The 11,049-nt window shown below is 46.4% G+C and overlaps 2 protein-coding genes across 2 annotated transcripts; both read right to left on the minus strand.

Annotated features, from left to right (window-relative positions):
* Positions 1-1,032: 1,032 nt before the first annotated feature.
* On the minus strand, positions 1,033-2,712 carry H6S33_010831 (uncharacterized protein; the record flags this gene model as incomplete). The annotated part of the gene is made up of 4 exons (XM_044842194.1): positions 1,033-1,154; positions 1,218-1,685; positions 1,753-1,887; positions 1,944-2,712. The coding sequence occupies 4 exons, from the start codon at positions 2,710-2,712 to the stop codon at positions 1,033-1,035; spliced, it is 1,494 nt and encodes a 497-aa protein (XP_044696761.1).
* A 1,278-nt stretch (positions 2,713-3,990) lies between these two features.
* On the minus strand, positions 3,991-6,665 carry H6S33_010832 (uncharacterized protein; the record flags this gene model as incomplete). The annotated part of the gene is made up of 3 exons (XM_044842195.1): positions 3,991-5,990; positions 6,061-6,355; positions 6,405-6,665. The coding sequence occupies 3 exons, from the start codon at positions 6,663-6,665 to the stop codon at positions 3,991-3,993; spliced, it is 2,556 nt and encodes an 851-aa protein (XP_044696762.1).
* Positions 6,666-11,049: the final 4,384 nt, after the last annotated feature.

Genomic DNA, 11,049 nt, shown 5'->3' on the forward strand with positions numbered 1-11,049 from the left:
GGGGCATCCTCGTGTCAATTATACAATATCATGTTTTCGTGAACTTGTACCCCTGGAAAAACACCGTAGTACTGATGATTAGTTACGTAGAATTAAAAGGTGGGGGCGGGGTGGTTTAGCGGTGAGCTGGAATAAAGTGAGATAAGACCATACCAAGTATTTGAAGTCATTGATTTTGAGACGTAAAAGTTTGCATTTCCCGTGTTAGGCCGCTAGACCGTTGGTATATCTTCAGAGGAGGTTGGTTGCTCTTTCGGAAGAAGTCTAAAATGACACCGTTTTCGGTAGACGTGCGCTGCAATACGTGTACTTAACACATAATGCAAGATGACACAGTTTTCTATGATCTGAGATCAAAAGAAATAGTTCATTTAGCTGCATGCTCAGACTATATCACCTTACCTGCAAACCCCGAACTTTCCAATAGAGGTGTTCAGCTCCAAGACCGAAGAGAAAACATTTTGATCCTGTCTATAAAGTCTCGGTAAGCCTTGTCGTTCGCATGCTCTGGATGGTAGAAATATGGTGATTGAATATTTTGGTTCTTCCGTAGCTTCAGGTTCCGGGCACAAAACTCAAACCTGTCCTAAACCGTTTACGGGCAAGCGGTGGTTTTGAGATCTAGCGCAATATCCTGTCCCACAACGTCTGATAACTCCTGCTTCGCAAAATCATTTACATCACCCTTTCGTCCACCACCGCGTAAATCAATTCTTTTGCTGATTCTACTTAACCATCTCTATTCTTACTTGGTGGGGTACGTGCCGACGGCTTCAACCAATATATATGTGCAAATCTTCTATTGCCTGCTGCGGGAAATCAATTGTGAGGATTCTATATTGTCAGATATAGATTTATAGGTGGTATTTATAATATTCCTGTTCGTATTTCTTAATACTATCATCTCATAATGTCTTTGGAAAACACTTTAATCAATCAAATTACAGTCCGGAACTATTAACAAGGCTTTAAACACCCCCAACGAAAGGTCAATTCGCTGGATCTAGATCCATATCAGTCCGCAATAACCGCTCACTCCAAGCGTGCCCTCTTAGCAACACGCTTTGTTTGTCCTTCCCGCTTTCTCTTTTTACCGTAGAATAAATGTGCCTCCATCTTCGGTATTTTCTCCTCTCTGTCAGCGGCTCGATACTCTGTGTAGTTTTCGTCAGTTAGCTGAAAATACCCTTCAGGAAAGATATCGCAGAGAATCATACCATAAAATGGTTTCTCACGTTTGCGATAAAGCCGCGACTTATTTTTTCTTCCTCGCTCCTTCTCTTCCGGATAGCTATACGGACACCCCCGGAACTTCTGATAACGGGTAGTCACATTCCGCTGCGATACTGGTTTACCAGATTGGCGGTCCAGGTTGAGCTCACATGGTAGACATCTATTGACCACGCCGGCGCCCAAGGGCAATTGGCATAGGCGGTTGCATTTAGGGCAGGCCGCAGGTTGAGCAGGCGGTTGTATAGGGAAGCCATGATCGGCATCATAACTGCCAACAGGACTCCCATGAGTGGTGAGCTGGTGTCGACGTCTACGCTTGGGAGGGAAGAGAAGAGAGTCTTCGCACTCGAGCTCGAATTTCTGGATCATGAACTTTAGTTTTGCGTATTCCTTCTCGGTCCACGCGAAGCAGGTGCGGAAATCGCGCAGGTATTCAACAAGCCTCTTTATTCCTGTATGGCAAAAGCAAGTTAGATGGTTATTTTTGACCAGAGTGTGGCTTGTTGGGAGTATACGCACGTTCCTGGCGGCCGTTAAGACCACTACGGATCCTGATCCACTGACTGCAGAGGGCCCGTATAACCATATCTGAGACCTCAGCGGCAGAGGTCTGTTGATAATCGCCTAGCCTTTCATGATCCGATTCCTGCGCGTCTTGGATAATCAATCAGCCATCCATACAAATACTCTCTGTTCAACCAAAAACATACCTTCTCTCTCCGCCCGATCACACAAATCATTCAGCTGCTGCATCAGCAACCTCCTCTCCTCCGGCGTGCCGGTGAAGATATTAGACCAGCCATAATCATCCCCCTCTGCCTGAGATTCCTTCACTGGTGAGCTGTCGCTCCACTCTGAAATGTCGTCGGGCACGTCACTTGCGGCCTCAGAGAACGGTGGTTCAACGTAGCTTAGGTGGGAGGGGATGGATGAGCAAGTGGTAGAGGTATAACCTGGGCTTCCGGGAATTGATAATGGGCCCGGTGGTTTGCCGCGACTGCTTTGGTCGGAGGTGTCAGAAGAGGTGTCATCCGATTCTTCGGTATTGGGCTCTAGATTGGTGTTACTAGCATGGTCGGTAGCCTTGGATGATGTGGTGGATATGCCATCTTCTGTTTTCTGGGACGAGGGTATCTCCTTAGCGGCGGCACCGGCAGCGAGGATACGAGTGATTTCAGGACTTGGGCCGAGGGAGCGAACAAATTCAGGAACGGCATTGGGAAGACGATTAACTGCAGGAACAGCGGTGGGAGGGCGGTCCGCTATAGGAACACCGGTGGGAGGACGATCCACTGCAGGAACGGCGGTGGGAGGGCGAGCAGCTGAAGGACCGGGGACAAGAGAACGGATACCGACAAAGAGCTCGTAGCCCTTTTCAGCTTGTTCGAGACTAGTGGAGTAGAGAACCCGTGCGTTGTAGGCCCTTATAGGCGGACTACCGGGGGGGCGGCGACCTTCAGGTACAGGTGGGACGTTCATTATTGGGATTTTATTGACGAATATTACAGGATAATATTATTCAGGTGGCACAGCGCTGACGAGAATTTGCTCAGTGGTGAGATATTGACGAGACGGTGAATATTCTGACGACAATGATAGTATTTTATACACTGCGGTGGAAGTAGGAATACTTATGCATTTGGTTTATAGAGAATGCCTCAAGTGGTAGAGAAATTGCGGCGATATAAAATAGAAGTCGAACTACGAGTACACCACCACACACCTCTCCGCCTAGCATAGAATATACGCAACGGCCGTGAAACACGATAAGAAGTCCATTTCAGTAATAATTCTGGAATTCAAGTTTGTTCTCTGCAGGCAGTGGCGTACAAGATTTAACGAGGAATGTAGTGTAACTCGCTTGTGAATAATTGAATGTTTGTTTATATATCCAATTTCGAATCCTATCAACGTTGGATAGAATGAGGACTTAAAACCTTGTTGGACGAACCTCTTTTTCTTTCTCGCGGTGTGTCGTGCGAAAAAACGCATATGTTAAGGGTGGTCACGTGGTAATTAATAGAGAGCGAGTGGGGCGAGTGATATTCTGTGACTCGGATCCGACCCAAGTCTGAGGGACCACCTTGGACTGTGTAGGATTGTGCACATATCAGAGATCTGGGTTTCATAACCTTCTGATGCTATAACGAGATCACTGAGGATCCTCTACATGCACATGTATACAATTTGCGAGGGTCGTGAGGAAACATATGTGGGCTCGTTAAGCTAGGTAGCCAAGGGAATACGTGTAAAGAAGTATAAAATAGGACACTTCTTGGATAGTGGTTAGAAAACAGGCCAGCTTTGCATCATATGTCAGCATGAAGAGGGGAAATCTCTCCGACACCTCTATAGGATTGTCAATCAGAATACTTATTAAACTAGCTAAAGATATCGTGTAATAGTGGAAATGATTGCTTTAAAAATAAGAAATAGGACTCGATTGAAACATGTTATAGAACATACATGTATGTAAGTATTCTATGATCTATAACAATACCTGACATGCGGATACTTCGGACATCGTTTAAATTAACGCTCGCGGAGTAGCAATCCAACAGAAAAGATACAAGAATTGCCACATTACATGAAGCCCGATCTCAAACAAACTCAAACACAGCAATCTCGAGCAGATATAAGCCTTTATTATCTGATACGGAAAAAAGAAACCCAAACAAACACTAAACCATATCAAACTACGCTCTGTGAGCTGAACCGACTTGTGGACGAATGGCCACCTCGGCTAGTTCGAGAGGACTAGGCGTCGGGGGAGTTGTTGGTGTTGTCATTGACATTGCAGCTTTCAGGAAATCTGTTGCCGTTGGCAGGGCGCAAAGTGGATTGTTGAGCTCTACGAGCTCTGTCGCTAACTGGCTCTTGAGCCGCCTGACCCGGCGTTGCGACAGGGTGTCCTGCATTATGGCCCAGGTCAACGGGGGGGTAGTCGGCGACAATATTGGAGAGCCAGCGGTGGACATATGGCCCTGGCTGTCTTGGAGGGGTAATCTCCTGGGCCCTTGAATCAGAGACAGAAGGAGCGGCAAGAGGAGCAGCCCAAGGTGGAACGTTGCTATCTTCGCGATGTGTCTGGAAGGGACTCTCCATGGCAGTTTGCTGCACTGGAGTATGAACGGCTCTACTCAGACGGTGATGAGCTGTAGAGACTGCGACCGGAGGCCTAACGGGCCGGCGATACGGATGAGCCCGATCTGCGTGTACATTACGATGATCTCTGGCGGCAGGTGCTCGAGGCACAACTGCTGGAGTTCTTGGAGCATGAAACCTCAACTCGCGTTGGACAGGAAGGTCGACTGCTCCACCTTGTGGCTGATGGTATTGGTGAAGCAAATTAGGCAGGTTCCTGATATCATGTCCGTTGGCCACATTGGATCGGTTTTCATTGTCATATGGGTTGAAGCTGCTTGGATGGAGGATATCACTACCGGGATGGGTATTGTCAAACCCACGAGGGTAGTGATATCTATTCTGATTCCGTGGGAACATATTGTTTGCGACTTCGCGGAGCTGTCTACGCCACATGCTCCCATTTACTCCAACCCCAGAGTCGGGGTGTTGTAAGGGGTGGTTTAGGACTGAACCCGCAGGAGGGCGAGGTTGAAGACCGGCGCGCCTGTCAGAGCCGTTTGTAGAAGATACCGCAGGATCAGGGCGGTGGCTCCTAAACATAAACGGAGGATTGTCGAACATTAGTGCAATTTGATTGTATAGCGGATGCCTAACTAGACGGATGGGTTGCTGATCCAGTATGTTTCTAACAGCGTTGTTCCAAATGCTTATCACGCCGATGGGAATTCTACTATGTTCTGGAACGGGTCCGCCAGTGTAATCTGGCAGAGGAATCCTAAACAAAAGTTCTCGATCGTCTAATAGCAAGTGTTGCATTCGGCAATCCATTAGAAATGTATTCCAAATCCGAGATACGATGGCCTCGGAGGCAGCATTGGCAGGACAGGGGCGGAGGTCGATTAGGTACTGTAAGTGTCCAATGTTCGCGGCCGGCTGCAGCACATTTGGGCCAGCATGTTGGCGGACAGGGTTGCCGACAGGGGGTTGATCTCGAGCTAGCCCTCTATGTGCTCGGTTTGAAACATTGTCTTCGCCCGCGAATCTGCGACCATTTGTATGATCATGTTGAGTACGGATACCAGAGAGCCTGCCTTCTGTACTCCCCAACTCCTGAAGATTCATTCGAAGTTCTGCCTCGATATTTCTTTGCAATTCATCAAACCGCTGTTGCGCGGATTCTTGTTCCTCAATACCCACTCGAGTTCCACGCGGACTTCTTGTACCGTTCAACCGGTCGTCACCTGCCAGGCTATGCGTGGTGAAATTGCTTTGACCAGAAGCGTCGTTGGAGTTGCCAATACCCGCCTGTGAATAGCGAGAGGCAACATGGAGATTGTGATCATGAGGGTAACTTTGTGGTCTATCGTTTCTCACTCTGTGCATGTTTCGATAGTTCATAGTGGCAGAATCGAAGGCACTTTGAGGCCTTGTATCGCCGTCGACCATGGGTCTATATCCCGGGGCCTCCGCTTCAGGTTGATCTCTGGGTTGCCTACGTGGATTGTCAAAGGGCAGCCTGTCATGCAGCTGCCTTGCTCTGGGCGGTGGCGGGGGAGTTTGTGGCAATGAATATTGGTCTCCAACTTCCGCAAGAGATCCCGAATTTGAGATTTCTTCCATCCGCTGGTCTTCTTCGTACCTCCGGAGGTTCTCACGGTACCGTATGGTCTCTAAAATAATTCCAACTAGACATTAGTTACGCTTCTCTATTGTAGAGGAAGGGTAAATATGAGTTCTTACCAGGCGCACTGAACGTATCCGGAGAGTCTGCCTGCCTCGTCATCGTTATCTGATTTGCGGGTGGTGCTGGAACAATTCTGGATGTTGCTCCTGAGTTTTCTACTTTAATTACACGGATATTTCGAGTTCCAGTAAAGTTTCCGATGATGGGTGAGGGAGAATAGTTTTGATTGTCTCTGTGTACGGGGTCTTGCAAAATGTTGTTCTGCAAGAGGGATGGTTGTCTAAAGCTCCCACTAACATTGGATACAAAGTTCTGGGCGCGAACAGATCTTGTAGGTAATCCACTCTCGTTCTGGGGACCCGTCAGTCAACGCAAATTTTCTTGATGTTAACTAACATACCAGTACCAGACTCTGCATCGCGTCATTCCCGGTCTGTTGGGATTCTTCTACATCAGTCTTTTCTATCGCCACGTTCGCCGCGAGTTCTCGCTGCTCCGCTGTACGCAAACGAAATGCACATGATACCGAGCTGTGATGGCTCACGGACGACAATGTACTATCACTACTCATAGACATCGAGCGATAACGACTTGATTGGTCTGTCCCCAGGTCTCCATCCGCTTGACTCGGCGGGGGGTGTCCATCTTTATCATCGGCCATTCTTAAAATTGAGATTGTCAGTTCTAGGTTCAGGAATCATATTATCAATCGGAACCAACCAATGAACATGTGTTTATGCATACCTTGAGTTCTTCCTTTTCTTCCCGATATCGCCTCGAGATAAAGGCCCGATGTCAGCCCAATTGCAGCCCAATTGATGATGAAACGTTGATGAAAACGGCGGTATGGATTGCAGAGACGCGTAGAAAAGGGGAAGAAAGGAAGGAGAGGGAATGGAAAGATACGAAGAGGGTGTACCATCCCTTCTGCCTGTGGGAATTGTTTGTTTTGTTGAGAGCTGTTACCCCGACGATTGCCATCCCCGTCAGGTTTTACGAGGATCCCAAATCGCATCCAAATTGCTTCAATGGCACTAGACCGACCAAACAATGGAACCTACCAGTTACTGACTCTGTGAAACAGCTTGTTTCTAACATGTATGATTTTTCAATTAAGCTGCGAGAAAGGACTTGGATGTTTCATGAGATATCACGATGGATTCAAGAACAAATAACCAGGCTCTGTAAAGGAGATTTGGGGATGACATTGTGGCTGGATGGCCTACAACATCTCCCTTGCTGTCAATAGCCTACGAATAATACGAGAACGGCTGGCCGGGTAGGTTCTACCTCTTAACTCAAGGTGTATCATTGATACTCGAGAGTCGAGACACCTACCACTGGGTACTAGCATACAAAGGACCCGAGAAGGAAGCCATCGTGGGTTCTTTCCCGATCTCCCATCCAGGAGCTACGAGAAAGATCTTTTTCTCACAAGCATCAATCAAAGGACGCACCAGAAGTACATACAATCTCTGTAAAACATTGCGTTCGTGTGGGTTGTTGAATCAAACTCTTCACATAAAGCATCGCGCAGGGAGAAAAAATAGACAAGAAAAGAATTGCTGTTCAATTGTTAGGTTCTATATATCTATTTCTTTCATCCCCTTCCCAGTCAAACTGCGTTTCTGGTTTATCTATGTGGTTCCGAAATTTGGCATTCAGTGCTGTTGATCAAGGTGACTGGATAACAGGTTTCTAGGATTTCAACAATTATCCTTGCAAAATTTAACTGCCTTAGGAATTTGGTTTTCTTCTGATTATTGCGGTGTGAAACGATGTAGCAATTTTAACTCGTGAAAAACGATGAAACCAAGAAAATGCAGTTACCGAAGAAAGTGCGCGGAGGAGACTTTTTTTTTTCCCTGTCTTATGGACTCAAGCGCGGAGGAGAGTTACAGCACCGAGCTTTACAATATCCTATCACTGAGACTAGCTTACACTCCTTTTCCCATTTCTGCTTTCTCTCTCACCTGAATGGAAGGCTCTCACGGGAGTTGTTTCTTTTCAGACTGGTGTGGAACACCAGAGAAAATGTTTTTGATTTTTTCTTCCTTTGCAAGTGGGTGAATAGCAATGTGACTCAATAGTAAAAGTAAAGCTCTGGGGGAGGCACCGATATCTTTGCTTGTTTTCGAAATTTCCTGTTGGCAGAGTTACTTATGCTCTGAAAAAAACATAGTAATCTCTTGTCGCATCCCAAGGAACGACTTTATAGGCCTAATTGCTCTTTTCCAGGTTTTACATTCGGCTATTTGCCGCATGTGGGCGATACATTTTGTAATCCAATTATCTCAGGGCCGGTTGGTATATTCGAGCCTTATCCATAACTGACAAAACCTTGAACGGAACGCTGGGAACTACAGCGACACCTATTATGCTGCTTGACCTTTGTGGGCTTAGGCGGTACGACGATGAATTCCATGAATTTTAAATTTGACCTATTTTCACTTTCTTTTCTTCCTTGGAGGCTTCTGGTACTATTATTCTCCTTGTTTATCGCAGTCGCAATGTTCCTATTACCTCGTACCGAACCTTTCGACTATGTATCGCTTTTCAAATTGTGTCTTCTCTCGGTGCTGTTGCCCTTCCATGGCCATGTATATCTGCAACAGCCTTCAAATTAAAGAATTTTCAAAATAAAATCGGTTTCATTCCTCCGTGATGGCAATGAGGGCGATATCTCTTCCCAGTCCTAAGCATGTCTTGTTCAACAGCGAACCTCCGCTACTCCTGGGGATATATCTCATCGACACCACACCACGACTCTAGAATAACAGCTTTCCCAGACCTAAAAAGACAATTGAACTAGTAATTGGTGACGGCAGGTAGATAAATATGGAAAACCAATATATTCCTGTTGTGTGGAAGTGAACAACGTCTTGTTGCAATGGGGTGGAGGTCGATGAACTATTTAGGCAGGAGCTTCGTTCGAGACATTGATTTAGCTACGTTGAAAAGCTGTAAAGGATCACTGGTAAAGCGCTATATACACCTTCCCAGTCGGATCCAGTCCTCTGTTGATGCGGGACAAGTCCGCAGGGTTCAGAACGAGAGACTTCCGAGAGCACAAGGGGCGAGGCGAAGATGAGCCGCCGCCTATGATTCAACCTTATTAGTTATTATAGAGGAAACACATCAAAAGGGTGAATATTACCCTTCATAGGTGGGGAGGTCCTCATCCTGGAGCATGATATGATCCCACTCGGAATTGTGGACAGAGAGAAACATTCATCTTCTTTTATTTTTATTCTTTTAGAAGGTTTTAGAGATGTGAGGAAGGTAGGAATGAGGAATATAGCAGTGGCTCGGAGAGAGTGCCAATTATGAGACAACAGGTTTCATCGAAAGGATCTTCCTCCCATCTTCTCCCGGGGGATTGGACAAAGTTACAGCCCTTTAACCAATGTCAGTAACTGGTTAGGGTAGTCGAGTGATGAAGGATAGCTAAAAAAATTTATTCTCTCTCTGGTGAAGGTTCTAGTCGCGACTCAATCCACCGTGCATCGTTTCACTGAACAGCTCTTATTTTCCCATGTAGCCAGGTATAATATTTCCGAGATTCCTTGCCGACATACAGTTGGAGTGGTAGTGCATAAGTTCTTTGTAGGTGATCAAGATTTATGTTTTAAGCAAGGAGTTCTTTTCCATGCTGTGGCAGGAAACACTCTGTAGAAAGGCTACAAACTATCTGTGTAGGCATGTGTGGTACTGGATACTTCGGAACGCCATCAGTTCCTGTAAAGCGTGCCAGCCTGCCCTGCTAAAATATAGTGTGTGTGCAGCAAAATATTGAGAGCACGGAGTCATGGATGACCGAGCTCTTGATCGATGCTCTGATTATAAGGACCAAGCTCTTTCGGGAATCTCGAGGTAGGCCACTGCTAGTACCATGCATCTAGTTCAAAACAGAAACGAAACGCAAGAAATCCGGCCGCAAAAGCTGCAGCAAATAAGGGGGAGGACGGCCGAGGGCCGCAACACGCCACCCCTATAAAGTAGAAGTACAAAATATACGCCGGTTGACTTCTACTTTTACATCCTTGAGAGTTTACGTTAGTATTATTTGTTACGGCGGAAAAAGAGGACAAAGGAGGTCAGCTCTCCTACCAGTTTCTCTCCCCCGGAAAAAGAAAAAGAAAACTCAAGAAAGAATGTACGAAGACGAAAAAGCGAAAGAGAGGTAGGAAGGAAAACATAAACCACCATATCCCTGGGATGAAATGGTTGGATAAGGTTTTTGGGTAAAGGTCTATCAAGGTGATCTCCAGGCAGTCGAAGAACCACGTAGAAAACCCAAACTATGCGCCGTCGCAACCAGATGTGACTACAAGTACAAAAATCATTTGATACCTGTGTTCTAGGCTCACTTTCAGTACACTCTATCAAACCCAAAAGGTCTGTATGCACAAGAGCTAGAGGGAGGTTAATTAAGTACGGTTCTATTCAGCAGATGTTCAGTTTGAGCAGGAAGCGGTGCTAGCTCAGTGCCAAAAGCTGAGGACTATGTACATGATTAACTTCGAAAAAAAACAATCACAGATAGGTCTATGAGATGACACAGTCTCAAGTCGCCATCCATGATGCGAAGTGATGACAACCTAGCCTTTCTAGTAAGAGACGGGTCCCCCTACATGTAGATAGAGAGCAGCAGTCGCAATCTTCCAGATAGTAGCGTGACATGCTGTCACTCTCCCCGCACGCCGATATCGGTTTTGCACTTTCTGGTTAGATTACACGCCCCGTTAGATATAACACTCGCAAGCTAATCTGTACGCCACACCAGCCACAAACTCAGCGGATTGTATGTACGCCATATTAGAGTTAGCACAAATAATTTCCCCTGCGGGCGAGGAACGTTCAGGGTCTACGGGTTGCCCCCAAGCATTGAGAAGACATTAGTCGTCAACAGCAGAAAGAAGCGCACTGTACTACCTTAAACCCGGCGCTCTCGTGATACTTGCGTATTAGACATCATATTTAAAAATATGTTGGAGTGGGAATTCTTCATCTTTCGAACTATAGAAACTGTTCTGTGTTCCTGC

Source organism: Morchella sextelata, assembly GCF_020137385.1.
Source record: "Morchella sextelata strain SCLS chromosome Unknown scls_5, whole genome shotgun sequence".
NCBI classification, from domain to species: Eukaryota; Fungi; Ascomycota; class Pezizomycetes; order Pezizales; family Morchellaceae; genus Morchella; species Morchella sextelata.